This window comes from Callorhinus ursinus, unplaced genomic scaffold, assembly GCF_003265705.2.
Source record: "Callorhinus ursinus isolate GAN/ISIS: 27379988/994484 unplaced genomic scaffold, GSC_fseal_2.0 scaffold86, whole genome shotgun sequence".
Lineage (NCBI taxonomy): Eukaryota > Metazoa > Chordata > Mammalia > Carnivora > Otariidae > Callorhinus > Callorhinus ursinus.
In genome coordinates this window covers 3,398,974-3,421,144 of record NW_027397148.1, presented here as the reverse complement: position 1 = coordinate 3,421,144, position 22,171 = coordinate 3,398,974, and the positions used below count along the sequence as shown (strand labels likewise).

The 22,171-nt window shown below is 42.4% G+C and overlaps 1 protein-coding gene and 1 long non-coding RNA gene across 3 annotated transcripts in view; one reads left to right on the top strand and one right to left on the bottom strand.

Moving 5' to 3' along the window:
• LOC141371676 (uncharacterized) overlaps window positions 1-22,171 on the top strand; it is a 66,020-nt gene that overhangs the window by 21,402 nt on the left and 22,447 nt on the right. The window contains exon 3 of one of the 2 annotated variants that reach the window (XR_012376797.1): window positions 6,014-6,130. The exons of the other annotated variant lie outside the window; for it this stretch is intronic. This is a non-coding gene — a long non-coding RNA (uncharacterized lncRNA). Of the gene's footprint in view, window positions 1-6,013; window positions 6,131-22,171 lie in introns of those variants that run through there. 2 annotated transcript variants of the gene reach the window in all.
• Window positions 4,777-22,171, bottom strand: part of PIEZO2 (piezo type mechanosensitive ion channel component 2) — a 541,878-nt gene continuing 524,483 nt past the window's right edge. Inside the window, exons 46-54 of the mRNA XM_073888032.1 lie at window positions 20,623-20,781; window positions 18,428-18,575; window positions 14,965-15,153; window positions 14,532-14,624; window positions 13,071-13,243; window positions 11,138-11,266; window positions 9,837-9,916; window positions 7,076-7,259; window positions 4,777-6,246 (exon numbers count right to left, since the gene is read on the bottom strand). Coding sequence (XP_073744133.1) covers window positions 5,994-6,246; window positions 7,076-7,259; window positions 9,837-9,916; window positions 11,138-11,266; window positions 13,071-13,243; window positions 14,532-14,624; window positions 14,965-15,153; window positions 18,428-18,575; window positions 20,623-20,781 — 1,408 coding nt within the window. The 3' untranslated portion in view covers window positions 4,777-5,993. The remainder of the gene's footprint in view (window positions 6,247-7,075; window positions 7,260-9,836; window positions 9,917-11,137; window positions 11,267-13,070; window positions 13,244-14,531; window positions 14,625-14,964; window positions 15,154-18,427; window positions 18,576-20,622; window positions 20,782-22,171) is intronic.

Here is a 22,171-nt window from a genome sequence, read left to right as displayed (position 1 = left end):
AATGTATAAAGAACTTATCAAACTCAACACCCAAAGAACAAATAATCCAAACAAGAAATGGGCAGAAGACATGAACAGACATTTTTCCAAGGAAGACATCCAAATGGCCAACAGACACATGAAAAAGTGCTCAACATTGCTCGGCATCAGGGAAATCCAAATCAAAACCTCAATGAGATCCGACCTCACACCCATCAGAATGGCTAAAATTAACAAGTCAGGAAACGACAGATGCTGGTGGGGATGTGGAGAAAGGGGAACCCTCCTACACTGTTGGTGGGAATGCAAGCTGGTGCAACCCCTCTGGAAAACCGTATGGAGGTTCCTCAAACAGTTGAAAATAGAGCTACCATACGATCCAGCAATTGCACTACTGGGTATTTACCACAAAGATACAAATGTAGGGACCCGAAGGGGTACGTGCACCCCAATGTTTATAGCAGCAATGTCCACAATAGCCAAACTGTGGAAAGAGCCAAGATGTCCATCGACAGATGAATGGATAAAGAAGAAGTGGTATATATACACAATGGAATATTATGCAACCATCAAGAGGAATGAGATCTTGCCATTTGCAATGACGTGGCTGGAACTAGAGGGTGTTATGCTGAGTGAAATAAGTCAATCAGAGAAAGACATGTATCATATGACCCCACTGATATGAGGAATTCTTTTTTTTTTAAATTTTTTTATTGTTATGTTAATCACCATATATTACATCATTAGTTTTTGGTGCAGTGTTCCATGATTCATTGTTTGTTCATAACACCCAGTGCTCCATGCAGAATGTGCCCTCCTCAATACCCATCACCAGGCTAACCCATCCCCCTCCCCCCCTCCCCTCTAGAACCCTCAGTTTGTTTTTCAGAGTCCATCATCTCTCATGGTTCGTCTCCCCCTCTGACATACTCCCCTTTTCTTCTTCTCCTGTTATCTTCTTCTTTTTCTTTTTTCTTAAAATATGTTGCGTTATTTGTTTCAGAAGTACAGATCTGTGATTCAACAGTCTTGCACAATTCACAGCGCTCACCATAGCACATACCCTCCCCAATGTCTATCACCCAGCCACCCCATCCCTCCCACCCCCAACCACTCCAGTAACCCTCAGTTTGTTTCCTGAGATTAAGAATTCCTCATATCAGTGAGGTCATGTGATACATGTTTTTCTCTGATTGACTTATTTCACTCAGCATAACACCCTCCAGTTCCATCCACGTCGTTGCAAATGGCAAGATCTCATTCCTTTTGATGGCTGCATAATATTCCATTGTGTATATATACCACATCTTCTTTATCCATTCATCTGTCGATGGGCATCTTGGCTCTTTCCACAGTTTGGCTATTGTGGACATTGCTGCTATAAACTTTGGGGTACACGTACCCCTTCGGGTCCCTACATTTGTATCTTTGTGGTAAATACCCAGTAGTGCAATTGCTGGATCGAACGGTAGCTCTAATTTCAACTGTTTGAGGAACCTCCATACGGTTTTCCAGAGGGGTTGCACCAGCTTGCATTCCCACCAACAGTGTAGGAGGGTTCCCCTTTCTCCACATCCCCACCAACATCTGTCGTTCCCTGACTTGTTAATTTTAGCCATTCTGACGGGTGTGAGGTGGTATCTGATATGAGGAATTCTTAATCTCAGGAAAGAAACTCAGTGTGGCTGGAGTGGTGGGGGGTGGGAGGGATGGGGTGGGTGGGTGATAGTCATTGGGGAGGGTATGTGCTATGGTGAGCGCTGTGAATTGTGCAAGACTGTTGAATCACAGATCTGTACTTCTGAAACAAATCATGCAACATATGTTAAGAAAAAAGAAAAAGAAGAAGATAGCAGGAGGGGAAGAATGAAGGGGAGTAAGTCGGAGGGGGAGATGAACCATGAGAAATGATGGACTCTGAAAAACAAACTGAATGTTCTAGAATGGAGGGGGTGGGGGGATGGGTTAGCCTCGTGAAGGGTATTAAAGACGGCACATTCTGCGTGGAGCACTGGGTGTTATGCACAAGCAATGAATCATGGAACACTCCATCAAAAACTAATGATGTAATGTATGGTGATTAACATAACAATAAAAAATTAAAAAAAAAATAAAAATACGTGTGAACATAACCACAGATATCTATGACTTAAAACAATTAAAAATATCTTATTTTTTAAAAAATACCTCTTACTCCCAACAATGTAGGATCCTGAGAACCAGTCACTTGTGCACACTGAGTGTTCAAATGCAACTTTCTGCCGAATAATTCATGTAAGCAGGCCAATGAGATGTCAGGCTGTTATCCCTAGCTGGGAAATTAAATGTTTTCTTCCTTGGTGAATACTGTGTTGACAGGCTCTGTTTAGAGGAATTAGGGTAGGTAAAGGCACGAGAAGCCTGGTGTCTGGTGCCTCCTCAGTCACTCTTTACCTTCCCTGCTCCCTCCAAAACGAGGCCAGCAAGGACAAACCCCACCGACTTCACGATATCAGCAAGACGTGTGTGGAGCATCCCTGATGCAGGAGGCAGAGGAGAGAAGCAATAGATCCTCTGGTGGAGCTGGATCAAGAGCCCGTCATGGCAACACTGATGATCCCTGGGCACCCTGGGAGGGAATTGCGCAAGTCCTCATTCTGGGGTGAAGGCAGGGGGTCAGCAGCAGGGGCTGAAGGAGCCAGGCAGGCTGGGCCTGCAAACTCTCAAAAAGAACTGATTGAAACTGCCTCTCAGCACCAGGCCCCACAACGCGGGGACACTGCTTGGAATAGAGGGGGCAGAACAGGTACAACTGGGGAGAGAGGCCCTTGGAGGGTGGGTGGGGAGAGCAGTGCCAGGGGCCTCAGAAGGGAGGGCGCATTTGTGGACACTCCAGAACCGTGGGCTCCAGAGTCAAGGAGCTAAAGGAGCCATCCCCCTACCCAAAAGTTAGGGAACTAAGGTCACACACACAGGAGCCACAGAAAGGGGCTGCGCTTAAATACAGTATCAAATTCTTATCAGTAAAAAAGAGTAAGAACAGGATCAGGTCCTTAGAGACAAAAACAGTTTACCAGAAAGACATCTCCGCAAAATGGGTAGAAACTATAACCCAAGATTTCAAGACGAACTAGAATAGATTAAGAAAATAACAGACAATATTAAAGAACAATAGAAATCAGGATTTGAAAACTAGTGAAAAATGAAAATAATTATTTTAGAAAGGATAATTAAACAAAAGGACAATAAGAGAGTTCTGGCAAGGGACAGGGTCACCCCACCTTATAGATGGGATCACCTTATGCACAGGGTCACCTTATGGACAGGGGTAACTGGCCCAGGCCACCAGAGAGGGGAGGGCCAGGGCTGTACAGTGGGGGTGGGAGGAATGTGCTGGTGCTCAGGGGTCCCTGGGGGACTCAGTGCTGCACACCCAGACTGAAGAGTAAAGAGGTAAATGCAGCAGCTGTGACCAGAGCTCATCTGCAGCTGCACGGTGGGGCCGCTGTCCCTCTGCCTGATCCTGCCTTCCTCGCTGACCACTCTAACTCCTGGGACCACGGCCCAAATGTCCTTGGTGGCTGTTCATTTCAGAGGCTATCTCCAGAGAACCCAATCTAAGGTGGCAGGCCGCTCTCACAAGGAGCATCTACTGGGCCAGGGCTTAGAATGTGGCTGTGTACTGTAGAACGACCCCTTAATGTTGTCGGATACACGAGGCTGAACGGGGAAGTGACCTGCTGGCCTGGGGGTCCCCTGCCCCATGGTGGCCAGGCCAGCACTGGAAGACCTCTTCACTATCTGCCATTTCCACTCTATGCTCCACAGCCCTCCCTGGAAGAAGCACTTCCCTTCTACATTTCTTTATTTCTATCTTTTAAATTTCCTTTGACATTTCCCCCTCTGACACATGGGGAAGCTTTTTCTTGAACCTTGGAAATTGTTCTCTTGAGGAACATTACCATTCTGGTATACTTTGACTTTACACTTTCTTTTCAGGAGCTTTGCCTACTTCTCCTCTTTCCTAAATGTGTCATAACACGTTCTCTGGAAATTCCCTTGAGTTGACATCTTTATTTTTATTTTTATTTTTATTTTTTTATTTTTAATTTTTTTAAAGATTTTTATTTATTTATTTGACAGAGAGAGAGAGAGAGCACAAGCAGGCAGAGTGGCAGGCAGATGGAGAGGGAGAAACAGCTCTCCGCTGAGCAGGGAGCCGGATGTGGGGCTCGATCCCAAGACCCCAGGATCATGACCTGAGCCGAAGGCAGCCGCTTAATGGACTGAGCCACCCAGGCGCCCCTTGAGTTGACATCTTTAAAAGAAAGAATTCACAACCAGAAAATATGCACAGTGATTCTTGCTGTTGTTGGGAAATCAGAAAGTGGTCCAAAGAGTTCCCCTAAGTAGTCTGAGTTTATTGCTATGATGACTGGAGGAGTTGACTTCCGAAGTGTGGAAGTATGTTGGCTTTCACGTTTGAAGAACAAATATGCACTAGTTTTCTAGAAGACACTGAACAGCTCCATATTCACTGTCACTTTTGGAAATTAATTTGTTACCAGTTGTGTCCTGTTTATATTATTCACATAGAATAATATAATCTTATTATTTGCATGAGAAAGGCAAATCCAAAAAGAAGTGAATTCTTCTCTCAGTTGATTTTTTTAAACACTTTGTACATAGTATTGAAAACAATCATTTTTCCTACTTAATGCAAAAGAGGCAGAATGAAGAATATTCTTGAAATGACTTTGCAAGATGTGCTTTATTTTAAGTCAGTCCTGAACCCAAACTACATAGGATCATGTTTTTGATGTATTCTAGTCCATTCGATGATTCCTCACAAACTGTATTTTAATACGGAATGAAAACTACATTTCAATCATAAATTTTCATGCTACATTGTTATTTAATGAAGAGGTTGTATTACCAATAATAATAATTTAAGAAAAGGCCATTTTTTATTTCCCCAAGCTCAATATACATATTTCTTTCATAATTATGAACTTAAAAAACCCGTCTCAGATGTAAAAATGTGAATTGGAATATGTAAACTTTTGATATACCTGAAAAACAGGAAGGAAAATGTCACATACTGGAAAACATCATTGCCTTAAATCATTGAAATGGGAAAAAGCGTGTGAGGGATGGGGAAAGGTAGAAGAGCATTCATGACCTCAGTTAGTAAAGAGTTACAAAGTCAGAGTATTCATTCCACACCCAGCTGGGCACCATTTTGATCCTTCTACCTGGAGCCTGTGTCTGACGAGGAGCAGTAACTCTGAAGCAGAACAGCCACCACCACTGAAGCGAGTCACGAGCTGGGCCTCAACAGTCGGTGTCCACATATTTGTTTTGCTGTTTTGTTTTGTTTTTTTCCTGAGAAGTCACTGGTGTTTAGTGGAAAGATTTTTTTATTAGTCTTAGTTAAGATAAGGCAGTAAGAGTGTCACTAATGTTAACTTTTTGCTTAGAACGAGGCTTATCCTTCCTCTGGTATCTTCATGGGTCTTTGGCTCCCTTTCTTGTTTCCCCCTAGAAATCCATTCAGGAGTTTCAGCCTCCTATTGCTGTTGCATATTTTCGGGTGTGCTGAGGCCATCTGTTCTCCTCACAGCAGCTTCCCCGTGGTGACAGAGCACAGCGTTTGCCATTATAGGATCTCTTCAGGTCCCTGCGCAGAAAAACATGGGCGTCTTTCTTTCTTCCTTCTTCTTCTCTCCTGTTTCTCTGAGGGAAGAGACCCATAAATGACTCCTTTGCATAGTCAATCAGAATGCAAGACACTGTTGACTAAAACATAAAACAAGTAGCCCTGATTTTTGGAGAAATGGAATTACAAATAACTTTTTCAACAGCGCCTTCATTTGCAAGGTAGCTTAGATTGCAAAAGGAAGTCAGCTCCTTTTGAACACCTGTCAGAAGAGAAACCATTTCCGTCCAACTAGAAATGCTTAGCTCTTATGAGAATATTGTGCTTTTTTAAAAATTCAAATGTTAACTTGATTTGCAGTCTGTGTCTTAAAGTATCAATTTGTTTTTTCTCTAGTCCATTTGATCATGGTTTCTGGTGAGCGGTACAGGAATATTAATTTGGCATAGAGATCTTCCTCTAATTCCAGTTCCCCTGTCTCTCGAACTAAAAAAATATCTGTGCACAACTTCAGGATTCGATCCACATTTGGAAGCTCTTCAAACATGATGGAGTGAGAAATCCCACTGAAGAATTCACGGACAAACTTCCCAATCACAAGGACAACTGAAGCATATAATCCCATGATACTGAAAAAAAAAAGTAGAAATTGTATCTACCAGTTAAATACAGTTAATAGAACACATCTAAGAGAAAAAAAAACAAACAGTATTTCCCTCCAATTCCATGAAGACATGATAAACTTATCAAAGCTTAAAGTTTTTCCCTTACAGAACCTATAAGACTTAAAAAATGAAAATTAAAAAAAAAAATCCCAATTCTGGAAATGACCAGTGTTAACAGTTTCATGGATGAACTTCAGGTAGTTTTACTGCATATATTATATAAAGAAACCACATACTATATTTGGTAGAAATGCCATTGTACTATGTACATTTTTCTGCACCTAGCTCTTTATTTTTATAAATACAATTTTGCATAGACAATTATTTTTTAACAGACGTTCTTGTCTTGTTGGGGATATATGTGTCCTAGCATTTAAGGATCAGAAAACTGTGAAACAGTAGCTTCAGGCCATTCTGGACATCGGACCATGTCCCAAACTGCGACGTCTGACTGAGGCCATGTCTGCTAAGGTCAGAAGACAATCTAAACAGGAAAGAGGTAACCTTACATCAATTTTTATGTTTAAACACTTAGTGGCCTCAAACATAACAGGAAGGGTGTAGAGTGAAGAAACTGGACATAGGACTTCTAGACCTGTCCTTAAGGGTGTTACTGACATCAGGCATTTTGACTTCTCTTCATTTTTTAAAATGATGGGCCAGTGACCTATGAATTTTAACGTTGCAGCTATTAAGTTCAAGGATTCTAGGAAGATACAAGGCTTCCCATCCTCAACTTTATATGATACAGAAGTAGACTCTTGTAACTGTTGACTGTAAAATAAGTTCTTACCCGTAGCCAGCCAAGAACCCCAGACTTGGGGGGCTGACTTTGTCATTGAAGACCACCAGTTCCAAGGCCTGGGCATGCTGATTGAATATTCTATTGCCAGTAAGGTTGAGAACCCACCACTCACTGTTAGATTTAGTTGTATTGTCTCTGGACAAAATGATGGTGATATTCATGAAATTATTTTCTGGAAGAGGAGAAAAATGAATTCAAGTTAGCATGAGACTATTAGGATTTAATGCACATAAACAGTCCTCAGATGGCAAAACCTAGTTACTACTGTCCATAACGTATGCTGCCAGGATAAGTAGGACACAGGGACATGGTAACAATGTGAGTGGAGAAAGAAAAGTGGGCCCTAGGTGTACATAAAGTTTCTCCTTGTCACAAGACAAGTAGCTCACTGCTGCTGAGTGAGTATGGCAGACACATCACAGGAGAGAGGGAAGACCCATCACCTGAGTGTCTTTGCTGATAATTCCAAACAACTAGTTAGACATTTAAAAACCCAAATCACTGACTTTTTAGTCAATTGACTAATTCAATCTTGTTACCAGCATTTATTGCATGTCTTTGAGGAGGAAGACACCCTGTCAGGTGATAAGGGTTACAAAGTTGAGTACAGCATGATTCCATATCTCAACAGGAACAGGCCATGTATACAAGTGGGACTTAATGGGCATGTGGCAACCACTATAGGACCTGCACCAATGAGGCTGTTAGCATGGGGAGACTACATCTGCTTGGTAGGATCCAGGAGGGCTTCGCAGAGGAGATGGCTTCTGAGTTGAGTTTTGCAGAGTGAGAACTTCAGTAAGTGGAGATGGAGGGGGAGAGGAGGCTAGTTCAGGAAGGCTTGGTGGCATGAAGCTCAGTAAAGTTCTGAAAATCCATGATGTGTGATTAATGATTGCTTTTGTTGGAGCACAGAGTCAATATAAAAGAATAGGAAAAGGGTGGAAAAAAGCTTGGGAGTTCTCTGAGCAAGTCTTTCTAAGAAAATACCACCCCTGTCAATGATAATAGGGCCTCCGTTGAGAGTCCTGGTGGTGGACTGTGAGGGCAGGGGCTGTGTCTGCATTATTTCCTGCTAAATTCCTGGATCAGAGGAATCTGGAACAGTGCCTTTAGACATGTCTAAATGAATGTCTATTTGATGGATGGATGGATGGATGGATGGGTGGATGGGTGGATGTATGGACTGATGGAGAGTGAGGCAGGAAACTGGTAAAGATAAAGAAACCCTTACCCAGGACAAATGTGAACCACCCAGAATGCTCAGGAACAAAAAGAATCTTGGTTCTGAAGTCTAGAGAGTTCTGAGAGGGAACATCTGGCCCAGGTTTGAATCTAGTTTGTTCACATACTGGCTGTATAACCACTGCTGAGTAATTCACACCCTGAGCCTCAGTTTCCTCCTTTATAGATTGGTGATAGCCACCAACCTATGCTAAAGATCAGACATAACTCGGTAAAGATCATCAGAGAAGCTGTGGGGTTGGCAGGACCCAAGAGCACCAAGACCATGTGGTCTGGGCAAGAAGTCATTGGCTGGACCTCAAATGACTCACAGCCAATAGGCCTGTGTTTGCAGAGCACAGAACATGTGGCTGAGAAAGGGGAAAATAAGGGTGGGGAGGGGCTGGGAATCTGGGCACAAAGTGAGGCTGACCCTGGAGGGAGGAGCCCCATCTTCCTGAAGCTGAAAGGAAGGGGGGGCACTGGTGAAAATTTGAGACCCATTACCAGGGACAGGGAGGCAGCTGAAGGAGTGCCCTAGCAGGCTTGCGGGATCATCTGATGAGGTGCAGCAGCTGTGAAGGGCCCACTGAGGGACAGAAGCATGTCAGAGGGAATGACTCATGGTTGAGCAATCTGTGCTCTTGGACTAAGCATTTCTAGAACTATTTGGACTGAAAGGGAAATACCAAAGTTCTCAATGCATCTCACAATTACCGTGTAAGACATACGTATTTTTGACTGTTGAGGAAGAAAAGCATAGAGATGTAGGACCCACCCATGCTTGTCTTCCAAACCTCTATCCTGCCTCTACTTCTGGTGATCTCAATGGGGGCTTCCAGTTGTTTACTTACATCTCATCAGACTACTGGAGCCTGGTCTCCGGTGCCTGAGGCACTGCCTGGTGACCATGAGCGACCCACATTGACAAAGGAGTGAACATGATTTGGATAAAACTGCTTTGTCCTTCTACCTTTATCACATGTACACATCTGCTCTGATCCAGGCAATTGATGAAGTCAAACAATGCTTAGTAATTAATGCTTAAGAATCCCCAAACGTCAACATCCTACCATCACTGTTGTTTTGGGTAAACACAGTCCCTAGAGACTAACATTGATACTTAACCATCCTTGGGCTGAATCAAGTAGATTTCCTCCTCCATTTTTATTATTCTTATTGTGGGGCTTTCATATTTAATATTGCATAAGGCCATTTTCTGCCAAAGAGATGGATGCTAATAGAAACAAGTAAACAGACTGATGAATCAGTAACCAAAGCTGCTAAATGTGGATTTAAGCCAATCATGTCCTATATCAATGAAAACCATGAAGAATATGGCTGCTGGTGCCTGATTGGATCCTTCTGGCTGGTGACTGCAGCTGGGAGTCTCATGCTTCCTGTAAGCCGTGTCTCACAGGGAAAGAAAACTGGAAAGCAGCTTGAGAAAGGCTGAGAATGCAAACTGTAGACACTGAATAAAAGGATTTTAAAAAGTTCTGAAACAATTCCTTCTCATCCTTACCAGACAAAAGTTGCTTTATGGGTTTTGAGTTCGAATCACTAGGTGCTTTCACATAATATGGGTAGATCTTCTCTATAGTCCTGTGTGTTAAGAAAAAAAGGGGGGAGAGTAATAGAGTTTTAGTTGTTTTATCCACGTAAAACTGATTTTTTGTTGCTATTTTTGACCTCATCTCAAATAAATGATGGTGAGTCTTTATACTTCTACGCAATGTGATGTCATCACAATTTCTGGGTTCCATTATAATCAGAAATTTCTGAAGCCAAACAAATTCAGTTGTTCTATTCGAATACTTAGGTAAACTCTGTACATGAGCTAGTTAATGCCTTAAAAACCGCTACAGAGATTTCCCACATCTGCGACCATTTCTGAAGCCAGGAGCTGTCTTTCGTGCTGGCATCTAAGTCCTTACTCTATGGAGATACATAAGTGTATCTATAATCAAGCAGACTGCATGAATCTATCTAGTGCCAGGAGTGAGGCCCAAGGAGACAACTGGTGGCCTGGACCTGTCCCTCCCTCTGCTGAGGACAAACTGAGTAACATGCGCAGGTCACTCTGTCCCTCTAGGTCTGTTCTCTCATGGGGAAATGATGGGGGAAGATCTGACAATCTTTGAGGTTCCTTCAACTTTAGTGATTAAAAAAGGCTGTCTTAGGGAACACATGTGAGGACTATATCATGGCTGTTCTTATACTCAACACATCAAAGTGGGGCCAGCACAGACTGGAGGTTAGAACTAGACACTGGCTGGTGAACGTCATTTAGCAGTTTTGCACCCATAGCATTTCCCCCTCCTCCTACTAGTTCTCATATTAGAATCTAACATCCCAGCTTGGATTTGTTTGAAGTGGAGTACTTATATGGCAGGATAATATATTAAGATAGAGTCCCCCCCCCCGCCCAAATTTCCTTTTACCCCTTGTCTTCCCCACATCCCCCATCCATTAGCCAGGCATTCAATGAGCCCAAGTCAGGAGTAATAGTAGAAGGAGGGTCTCCCGGGGTCTTTCCCTGGCTTTTGCTGATTATGGTTAGATAATCAGCTTAGATGAGAACAAGGTTTGCTACCCAGAGACAAGATCAGGACTCCCGGGCCTATAGGCGGACAGAGAGTGAGAGTGAGAGGGTAGGAAGACAGAGCTGCTTTAATGCAACACAGCGAGGCTTCCAAGTAGAGTTCCCTTGAGTTACTGAAGAATGGAGAAAGTTGCATTTCTTGCATATGTGAATTTGCAAATGGAGATTTTGTACTAGATATAGCCATCTATTAAAGCTAATTAACAGGAGGAATCACTTACACTGGTGTTCTTGAACTTTCTGTGTTGTTGCCAGCTATCATTTTAGCTATATTCTTACGTGTAATATTTTTAAGAGGAAAAGAAAGCTTATCCGTTGCTATTTCTGCTTTTGCACCCAGACTCATGTTTCTGTGAGGAAAGATAAAAGGGCTCGATGTCAGTGATTATTCAGAAGTCTGGAAGAGAGATTCAAAAATTCATCTGACTCTTCATTTTATTAATCTCACCAAGTCTTCATTGGGTCCACAACTGTCAACCCCAACCTTTTCTGTCCACCTCACCTTTACGTCCAGCTTCTTAGACAACCAAGTTAGTAAACCCCAGGGAGGTCACAAACACCTTTAAAACAGATGGCAGGTGAGGAGGCTGTCTGCTGACTAAAAGAGAAACCGTCTTGAGGCTCTGGTATGAATTTCTGCAACACTCTTTATATTAATCCAATGAGGTTAGTCTCCATGGTGACTAATAGAATGCATGTTTTTAAAAGAATGTTCAATCAAAAGTTGATCTTTAATGTTGTTAATTTTTTGGTAGCTCTTCAAAGAAAAGGCTAAAAAATAAATTTTTGGCAGTCTAGAATTTCATGTGAGGAACTTGGGATGTAAATTCTAAAGGAGAAAATAAGATTCAGGAAGGAGTTCTTTCAATTCTGAACAGCCCCCCTTTGAAATCTTTCTTTACTATTTCCTTGGAAATTCATTTTAGATTGGAGAAGCTTTCTTAGGTCCCTATCATGATTCTAGAAGCCAGGAATCATGGACCCAAATGCACCTATCACTTGACTTCCCAAATAAGCTTGCATAGAATCCTGAACCACAAGACTGTGATAACAAACAAACAAACAAACACCAAGCCTTTCAACTATTTTATCGTGTCGAGGTTCCTCAAGTGCTTCACTAACACGATGGGTTTTTGAATGCAGGAAATTTTCCTAAGACATGCTCTTAGGAATGGATAAGGAAGATGTGGTGTGTGTGTATAGATATAGATATTACTCAGCCACCAAAAAGAATGAAATCTGGTCATTTGCAAAGATGTGGATAAAGCTAGAGAGTATTATGTTAAGCAAAACAAGTCAGTCAGAGAAAGACAAATACCATATGATTTCACTCATCTGTGGAATTTAAGAAACAAAACAAATGAGCAAAGGTGAAAAAAAAAGTGAGAAGGAGGCAAACCAAGGAACAGACTGTTAACTACAGAGAGCAAATTGTTGGTTATCAGAGGGGAGGTGGGTGGGGGATGGGTGAAATAGGTGACGGGATTAAGGATTAGGGCACTTGTGATGAGCACCCGGTGTTGTATGGAAGTGCTAGAATCACTATATTGTACATCTGAAACTAATATCACACTGTATGTTAACTGGAATTTAAATAAAAACTTAAAAAAAAAAAACAAAAGAGCAAAGTAGTGGCTGCATGCTGGCCATTGGCTCAGGTTGGGTGAGAAGGAGTCTCAGCTTTCCCCCTCTTGGGGCTGCCAGGCTGCTCTCACACACCACGCATGGAGAAAAGATCTGTTAGGGTTTCCCCATGTTGGGGGGATGTAATGAGAATTGCGGTTTCCAAGGCTGCAAGTTCTTCATTTCTTCATAAGACCAAAATTCACCCTTTCAGGGAAATCTTACAGTCATCAGACTATTTCATTTTATAAGTCCTTACCCTTTTCCTTTTCACTTTACCTCAAAACTCATTGCCAGCCTCTCTTTAGAGACTGAAGTTAGTAGGAAAAAGGAAAACTAAGAAGGTCTTATTTTTGCCAGATTCCCAGGCAGATCATTATTTAATAAACACAAAGGTTAGCTGTAGTATCAAAAAGCATGTCAACTAAAATCCACATCAATTGAATTTTTCTTTCCTTCTAGCCTCCCACCCCCACCCCGAGTTTGGATTGGGGGGAAGGGGGAAATCATACATGGAAAGACAGTAACTACCTCTGAATACTCCATGAAAAAACAACAGAGAAGCTACTATTGGGGTCCATGAGTTCCTCTATCATTTTCTGCTTACTGGGAGGGCTGATGGTCCACAAAGAATTTGAATTTCCTTCCAGTTCTGCTACTGTTATGTCTTCTTTTTCATAATTTTCCAGAAATTGCATAGCACCCTGTATGTGCACAAATACACATGCATAATTAGACCATATACATGGTGATGAATAAATAAAGTGATTACTCTTCCTTTTAACTGACTACAGAAAGAGGATTTCTTCTCTGGGAGGACAGTTTCTACAGTGGATGGCCTTGGTGCTCCGTGGTACTATTTTGTTCCCTTCTGCATTGGGATGGGCAGCCCCAGTCATACAGAGCAATCTCAGTACCAGCATAGGTATGGAATCATTCCAATTAATAAAGAAAAATCAACGGATTTGGTGTCATTTTTCCTCCCCACTAAGAAGGAAATTTATCAGCTCTTGGGGTGTTCTCTCTCATGAGACAGTCAAATTTAATTCACCCACAATATCGTGGTCCTACCTTCACAGCTGCATATCCCTTGAGATGAGTTTGGGCAGCGTGCATTATAGGCTGATAATTTCATAAAAGAGCTAAGCATCTGTCTGCCTGATCATTTTCTTTAAATAAGAAAGTATTATTTGTAAAGCAAATTTTAATTATGAAAAATCAATTTATCATATTATTGTAAGTTTGCAATGGAGAGAAAAGAATACATCAGCCACAACTTTGCCAACAGAATATTATCACCATTATATGCAGTAGGAAATCATTTAAAAAATAATAGCATATATTCTTCTTCATTTATGTTTTATCTTGAGAAATGTGCATGCCACGCATAGTCTTTGTAATGATTACCTTGTATTACAAAAGAAGTTGCTTGGAAAATATTCAGACAGCATAGCATGTAAATAAAATTAAAAGTGGTAGCCCCCTTCTCCCATGTCGACCACCCTAGAGAAGCCAGTGCCTATCAGATTCACTCGATACATTTGCCATAATTTATTCAACCAGTCCCTACTTGTTGAGCCCTCTGTTGCTTCCAACTTTTGTCAATACAGAGCATGCCATCACAAGCAGGTACCTGCATAGAGCTTTTCCAGTATTTTAAATTACTCCCTGAAGATAGATTCTCAGAGTAGATCTACTGATCAAATGGATCAGTATCTACCATAATTAAAAACATTTAAAAATATAAAAGAGGACCTACATCTGTTGAGCTTACATTAAAATGTCCTGAATTAAAATTATGTTTATTGACACTTATATCCAACAATACAGACATAATGTCTCAGATTATCCAAGTGGCCAATGGCCACTGGTAATCCCTGAAGAGTCCTTCCCACCACCACAGGCCATGGCAGAACAGTGAATAAAATGACAAGCAGTAAGCTCACCTAGGTGAAATGTCTTCACAGACATCTACTATATGCATTTACTTACAGTGTCCCTAGAGAAAGCTTTCATAAATTTATTAAACTTTGGCTGATCCATAACTTTCAACTGGCTTTGCTGGGCACTCATTGTGAAAATGGGCTGGAAAACAAAGAAACAGTGATGTCAACACTCCCGAGGCTCGTCTCTGCATCCTGGGTTAAAAGAGAAATCTTTACACAGTATATCATCACCCACTGAGTACCCAATGGCAACTGGCCTCAGGGATCTCTTTTTGAAGTTATTACTCCGGTGCCCCACACCAGAACAGAACTACCCTTTCATTGTCTTCTGTGCTTTATCTCATATGTCACATATTTGCTGACCAGTTAAAATGCAGGGGGGAATCTGGCCGCAAGAGCTAACTGAACATCCTGTAGCTGGTGGTCAGGAAAGACACAGGCAGGGACATCAGACCTGGGGGGCGGTACACAACAGTTACCTGATACCCTCCCAGGGTAATTGTGACCGAGACGTCCAGGGGCTGGTTGATGACCCCCGCCACAGATTTGATCAAGGACATGAAGAGAAGGGGAAACCAGACAATGCAGATGAGCAGAACGATGATCATGCCTCCCATGCCGTACTTCACCACTTTCTTCTTCTTCTGCCCCCGGGGCTGTGGGTATCTCTGCAACAGATGAGTCACACAGGGCTCAGGCTCCTGGCACCAGAAACAGGCAGGGGGAGGACGTGTGCTCTTCCCACAGGACCTGACTGAGGCCTGATTGTGCTCTGCTCACTCTGAAGTAGGGAGAGCAAACTTGTCCGCACGAAGTTAGGTAGTGATGTGAAGCTGTAATGAGCTCCCAACACATCTCCACAGTGGTACCATGAGGGGACCAATGGGACCTGAGAGACCTTCTCCTTAAAACTGTTGTGTGTGTGGGGGGGCACCTGGCTGGCTCAGTCCATTAAACATCTGCCTTCAGCTCAGGTCATGATCTCAAGGTCCTGGGATCGAGCCCCACATCGCACTCCCTGCTCTTGGGGAGTCTGCTTCTCCCTCTCCCTCTACCCCCTGCTCATGCTTGCTCTCTCTCTCTCTGAGATAAATAAATAAAATCTTTGAAAAAACAGTAAACTATGACTAGGACTGAGTGGCCTGCGTTTGTGAGTGTTCATATGCCAAGACTCTGCCTTTCAGGAAACTGTTCTGGCTTCATAAAGTGTATCCATAAAGCCCCTGGAGCACAGCATATTCGACTCTGAATAATCCCCAAGAAAAAGTACTGTTAAAAGAAGCTTACTCTTCTGCTTCACACCAGACAAGAGATTGTCACTGGTAAAGTTTCAGTCTCCAATGGGACAGGGTAGAAATGAGTGCCAGGTCCACTTGGATTCCCTTGACACTGACCTCCCAGATGCCTAAGTTCCTCAGGAAGTTCTACCACGTGTGATTTAGAAGGCTGATACTCCGGCGCCTGGGTGGCTCAGGCAGTTAAGCATCTGCCTTCCACTCAGGTCATGATCTCAGGGTCCTGGGAGGCTTTTTATTTCTTGAAGATAAAATAACAATAATTGTAAACCTTTTGTGGGCAGGAGTGCCTAGTGTTGTAGGGCAGAGCGACACTGGCCTGCACAAGGAGGACGGGCAATGGGTGTCACCTCCTCACTATGATATTAAGAAGGTTGCACGTGTTGGCTCAAAGGCAGTGAAAGGCTTGTAAGAGCCAACAGATGGGGCCGACACAGCTGCTCCCATGAAAAGTGGCCCTGTATCAACATGTGGCAGTCGTGTGAGCTCTGACTCAGAAACCCCCTCATAAGAGCTCCCCACCCATTCGTCCAGAGGAAGTAGTACCTCAGTTTCCAGTGCCCCCGGGGACAGGCCCTGGGTCTTGGGATGCAGTCCTTCTCCCTTGCTGTCAGCATAGAAGCTCATCTATTTTATGGAGAAGCTGGGCTATGTGGTGTGTGTTTGTTCACTGCCCATCTTTCTCCAGCTTTCCTGTAGGATGGCCATTCCTCTCCCCCACTACTAACTTGTTCACCCATGCCTCAGATTCCACACTTGCCAGCACCCCCTCACCCCTCCTCCTGGTTCCCATTGGGACCTTCTTCCTTTGGCTCTGATACTAAAAACTTTTGCTTTTCTTTTTTCTACTATTCTTTTCCTTAACACCTATAGAGGTTCAGATCCTCTCCATTCTGAAATTATCCTCTCAACTTGCCTCTCTCTTGAACTGATTCTCTCTTGGCTTTTCTCTTGTCTGTGCTTGGTCCCTCTGAAAGGGCAGCCACAGGATGACCCTGGGCAAGTGTGACCAGTGGTGTCCAGCCCAACTGCCCACATGCACAATTGTGAGCAAAGGAAATGGTTGTCATTTTTAAGCCACTAAGTTTGGGACGCCTGGGTGGTTCAGTCGGTTAAGTGTCCAACTCTTGGTTTCAGCTCAGGTCATGATCTCAGGGTTGTGGGATAAAGCCCCGTGTTGGGCTCTGTGCTTGGTGTGGAGCCTGCTTGGGGATTCTCTCTCTGCTTCACCTTCTGCCCCTCCCTGCCCTGTGCTTTCTCTCAAAAAAAAAAAAATATCTATCTATCTATCTATCTATCTATCTATCTATCTATCTATCTATATAGATCACTATGTTTGAGGTTGTTTGACTGCAGCAATAGACAACTGATAAGGTAACTGCTGAATGAATAGCTCCTGGAGCTAGAGGAGGACCCGCGCTTCCCAGCACGAAGGGTCCAGGATGTGAGTTCTCCTAGTGTCACTATGTGTACATGGACACCTCCTGAGGTAGCCAAGCTGTGATGGGGTAGCTTTGAGTGCTAGAAAATTCTTCATATGCCATTGAAACTTACCAGAGCTTTTGCCCACCTGTCTTAACTCTGTTATCTTGAGTCTTACAAATAAATTCAGATGTTTCCTCTATTTCCCAGTATTTCGAATAGTTACAAAGAGCTATTGTTTTTGCCTCCTTCCATTTTTTTTCTACTTCAGACAGAATAATTCTTGGTTTTTCTTATTCTTCTTCATTCTTCATGATTTCCAGACCTTTTGGCACCATGACTGTTACCTTCAAAGTCCCTTAGAACAGCTCTCATATCTCTCATATTCTGTCATTTTAACAGCTTTTCTGCTCCTTAAAAAATCAGGACAAGCTCTTTGATTTTAAGTTTACTGCCAGCCCTATTTGCTTCACTCCGACAAACTCCATAAACACAGGGGCCACAGGTCAGTAGGCCCCCGACCGTGAAGCTGAAACTCCCAGAAGCAGCAACAGAACATACTAGAAAATATATAGACTAGAGGGAACTTTTCCAAAGAGGGTATTATCGAGAAGAGAAAAAAAAAAAGACACTTTATACCACCTCAGCTAATGCTTGTTGAGTGGTCCTATTGCTATTATACAACAGACTCCTGTTTCAGATGTTAAACTTTTGAAAAATCCAATAAATAACAGTAATTTCATCCATATTCAAATCTTAATAGTCAATCTAACAGAATAAGCAAATATTTGCACTTCAAATTCCTTTGCACAAAGATGTTATATTGTCCCATCGCTCATCAAAGAGTGAATCAGAGGGTGAGCCTGAGTCCAAGCCACCTGACCTCACTTTTCTCTACCATACCACATTCCCTTCTGCTCCCAAATGAGCCATTTAAGCATTATTGGGTCACACAGCAATATATCATTTCTTCTTTTTAAAATAACTAAAATATACATTTGCCAAGAGGGGAACACATCTGGATGCTATTGCTGACTAAGGCATCAGCGAGTCCAAAATTCCCAAGTCCAGGGGGTGGAAACCAATGGGACACTTATAGGTCCTCACCGTTTTTGCCCCCTGCCCCCATTTGTTTGGCCACAAAACTTGCAGAGGTTCACACTAATCTTATAACCAGCCCGATGGAAGGGAAACAGAAAAGGATCAGGCATTTTTATTGGCTTACTTTTTCAGACTCCCGCCAACACTTCAGGATGAATATGTGAGCATAGATGTCCTCCACACAGATCCAGCTGGAGAGGCTCAAGGTCGTGTCTGTCCATACCCAGTCCATCACAGCCCTCAGCTCAGTCAAAAAGGGAACGAGGCGGAACCTGCCAGAAGCCACATCTTGTTAGATGGATAGTTGTGGGGTGGCCCCCATCACCCTCCCAACCCCAGGAGCTCATGTAGTTCCCTACTGTGTTAGCCCTATGACTCAGGAACAATTAATTCTCAGGGTGACCCTTATGGTAAAATGCAACTGGGAATTACAATCTCTTTCCATCATGAGTCAGTGTATAAATTATATTTCCATTCCCTTTTTTGATTTTTTTTCTTTTTGCTGATGGTCTTAACAAATTAACGTTTCCCTTTTTATTTATTTTTTATTCTTAAAAAAATTTTTTTTAATTTATTTGAGGGAGAGAGAGTGAGAGAGAGAACAGGAGCATTTGGGGAGGGGCAGGGGAGCAGCAGAGGGAGAAGCAGGCTCCCCACTGAGCAGGGAGAACAATGCGGAGCTCAATCCCAGAACCCAGAGATCATGACTTGAGCTGAAGGCAGACTCTTAACCAACTGAGCCACCCAGGCGCCCCAGGATTCCCTTTTTAAATAAGTTTGAAGGTGTCCTCTCCAATTTTTCTCAACAAAGGTTTGTAGTTTTCATTGTACAAATCTTTTTGGTTAGATTTATTTCTAAGTATTTCATTGTTGCTGGTGCTGTTGTGAATGGGATAGCTTTCTTTGTTTTTTTTTTTTTTTCCATGATATTTTGTTTTTAGCATATGGAAACACCACTGATTTCTGCATGTTGATTTTACTTCCTGCAACTTTACACTGAATTCATTGATTACTTCCAACAGTTTTCTGGTTGGGTCTTTAGGATTTTCTATATTTCTTCTGCAAAAAAACCCCTATAATTTTACTTTTTAAAACATTTGCTTATGAGAATCTATTGCTCTGAGGATTACAGAACATTGGGGTTTTGCTGCTGAATGAGCTAGGAAAAGTTATATAGCTGGTACGTGAAAGATGAGGGCAAATGAGAGCTGTCAGAGGGAGCAGGACATGTATTTGACCACACACAGTAGAGCCCACACCTGGTGGACTTAGTAGGTGCCTAAGTTTAATAAGATTCTGGCTTATCTTCTTGTATTTAGGAATGGGTTGGCCTGGGTTCCTCTTAGGTATGGAGACTATTCCTTGGGTTTATTTTTTTAATTGAAATTGAAATTTTATTTTTTATTTTTAAATATTTATTTATTTATTTATATTATGTTCAATTAGCTGGCTAATTATTCCTTGTTTCTTGACTAACACAGAGCTTCTCTCTGGCTGGAGAACCTGGGTGGACCTCAGGGCCTTCACAGCAGCTTGGGTTACCACTCAGAAATTCTCCCCTAGGCCACTCGGCTCTGCCAAGTGAATGCTAATCCAACCCCTGGAAGAAATATCAGGCCATCCACAGAACAACACTAAGTGACTCACTGAGCATGCTCAACACCTCTTCTGTGACTAAGTCACCATCCCTAGGTCTGGTGCAACAGTGCAACCAGCAGTGCCATGAGCAGCCTGGCCTTTTATGCTGTGGTATAAATTCCAAGGGAACAGAGAGGAGATACTACCAAAGAAATCCTCACACAAAGAGCCAATATGCTTCATTTGAGTAGCTAACTCACTATCAGGAACAAGCAAGTCATGTGGCAAATATTTAGGTTGACTCTAGGTGGAATAAAATGGCCCTCATCAATGGAGGAACTCATGGTCAACACAAAATCCCAAAGGTATTTTGAAACAGTCCAGATTCCAAATTTCTGTTCCACTGTGCCCAGAAATATATTAATACTTAAGGATCACATATCCATATTTTTCATCCTGAAATATTACCACAGTAATTATGCAGGATACAGCAATAGAAAGTTAACCCATGTGTCTGATTCTAGAACAATATACTGGCCAGGTGTGTGGCAATTATCCAGAGAAAGGTATTTAAAGAGGCATATCTGTCTTTTGCCAAACATCGCTCAGAGTTCCGTGATGATCCATATTGCTACGTCAGCATTCTGCACCCTCCTGTTCTTCCCAAGGAAACCAAATACGTTTCTATTGCCAGCCTCCCCTCCATCAGTGACTGTGACAATTCAGAGTGTCCTTCCTTACCCTTGAAACAAGAAGAGGTTGACATAATTATAGCTCTTGGTGAGGAAGTTTCCAAGGACTCGCGTTGGATAGCCACAACGGATTTGGTAAGCAGACAACCCGAAGTAAACACATTTCACAAAGTACCAAAGCTGAGCAACCAGGTTCTGGCTGAACTTCCTAAAATGTAAAAACACAGAAAAGTGAAATAATGGAATATTCTTCGGGTACAACAGCACACCAGTGTAGGATTAAAAAAAAAAAGAAAAGCCTAATTGTCCCTCTGGTGCTTAGAGTCCATTCAGCCAATTGTAAGGAATCCTCTGTACATACTAGATTACTTCAAAGACAAAGAGTATGGTAAGAATATCTAATAATTAAAAAAATATAAATGGTGCCTCCTATGTATTAGTGCGTAATTCAGTTGTTTCAGCCATAATTAAACTTATTTATTTATTTTTAAATTTTTTATTGTTATGTTAATCACCATACATTACATCATTAGTTCTTGATGTAGTGTTCCATGATTTATTGTTTGTGCATAACACCCAGTGCTCCATGCAGAACGTGCCCTCCTTAATACCCATCACCAGGCTAACCCATCCCCCCAACCCCCCTCTAGAACCCTCAGTTTGTTTTTCACAGTCCATCATTTCTCATGGTTCATCTCCCCCTCCGACTTACTCCCCTTCATTCTTCCCCTCCTGCTATCTTCTTCTTTTTCTTTTTTCTTAACATATCTTGCATTATTTGTTTCAGAAGTACAGATCTGTGATTCAACAGTCTTGCACAATTCACAGCGCTCACCATAGTGCTACCTATGCCTATCACCCACCCACCCACCCCATGCCTCCCACCCCCCACCACTCAGCAACACTCAGTTGGTTTCCTGAGATTAAGAATTCCTCATATCAGTGAGGTCATATGATACATGTCTTTCTCTGATTGACTTACTTCATTCAGCATAACACCCTCCAGTTCCATCCACGTCGTTGCAAATGGCAAGATCTCATTCCTTTTGATGGCTGCATAATATTCCATTGTGTATATATACCAACTCTTCTTTACCCATTCATCTGTCGATGGACATCTTGGCTCTTTCCACAGTTTGGCTATTGTGGACATTGCTGCTATAAACATTGGGGTGCACATACCCCTTCGGATCCGTACATTTACATCTTTGTGGTAAATACCCAGTAGTGCAATTGCTGGATCGTATGGTAGCTCTATTTTCAACTGTTTGAGGAACCTCCATACTGTTTTCCAGAGTGGTTGCACCAGCTTGCATTCCCACCAACAGTGTAGGAGGGTTCCCCTTTCTCCGCATCCCCGCCAGCATCTGTCGTTTCCTGACTTGTTAATTTTAGCCATTCTGACTGGTGTGAGGTGGTATCTCATGGAGGTTTTGATTTGGATTTCCCTGATGCCAAGCAATGTTGAGCACTTTTTCATGTGTCTGTTGGCCATTTGGATGTCTTCTTTGGAAAAATGGCTGTTCATGTCTTCTGCCAATTGCTTGATTAGATTATTTGTTCTTTGGGTGTTGAGTTTGATAAGTTCTTTATACATT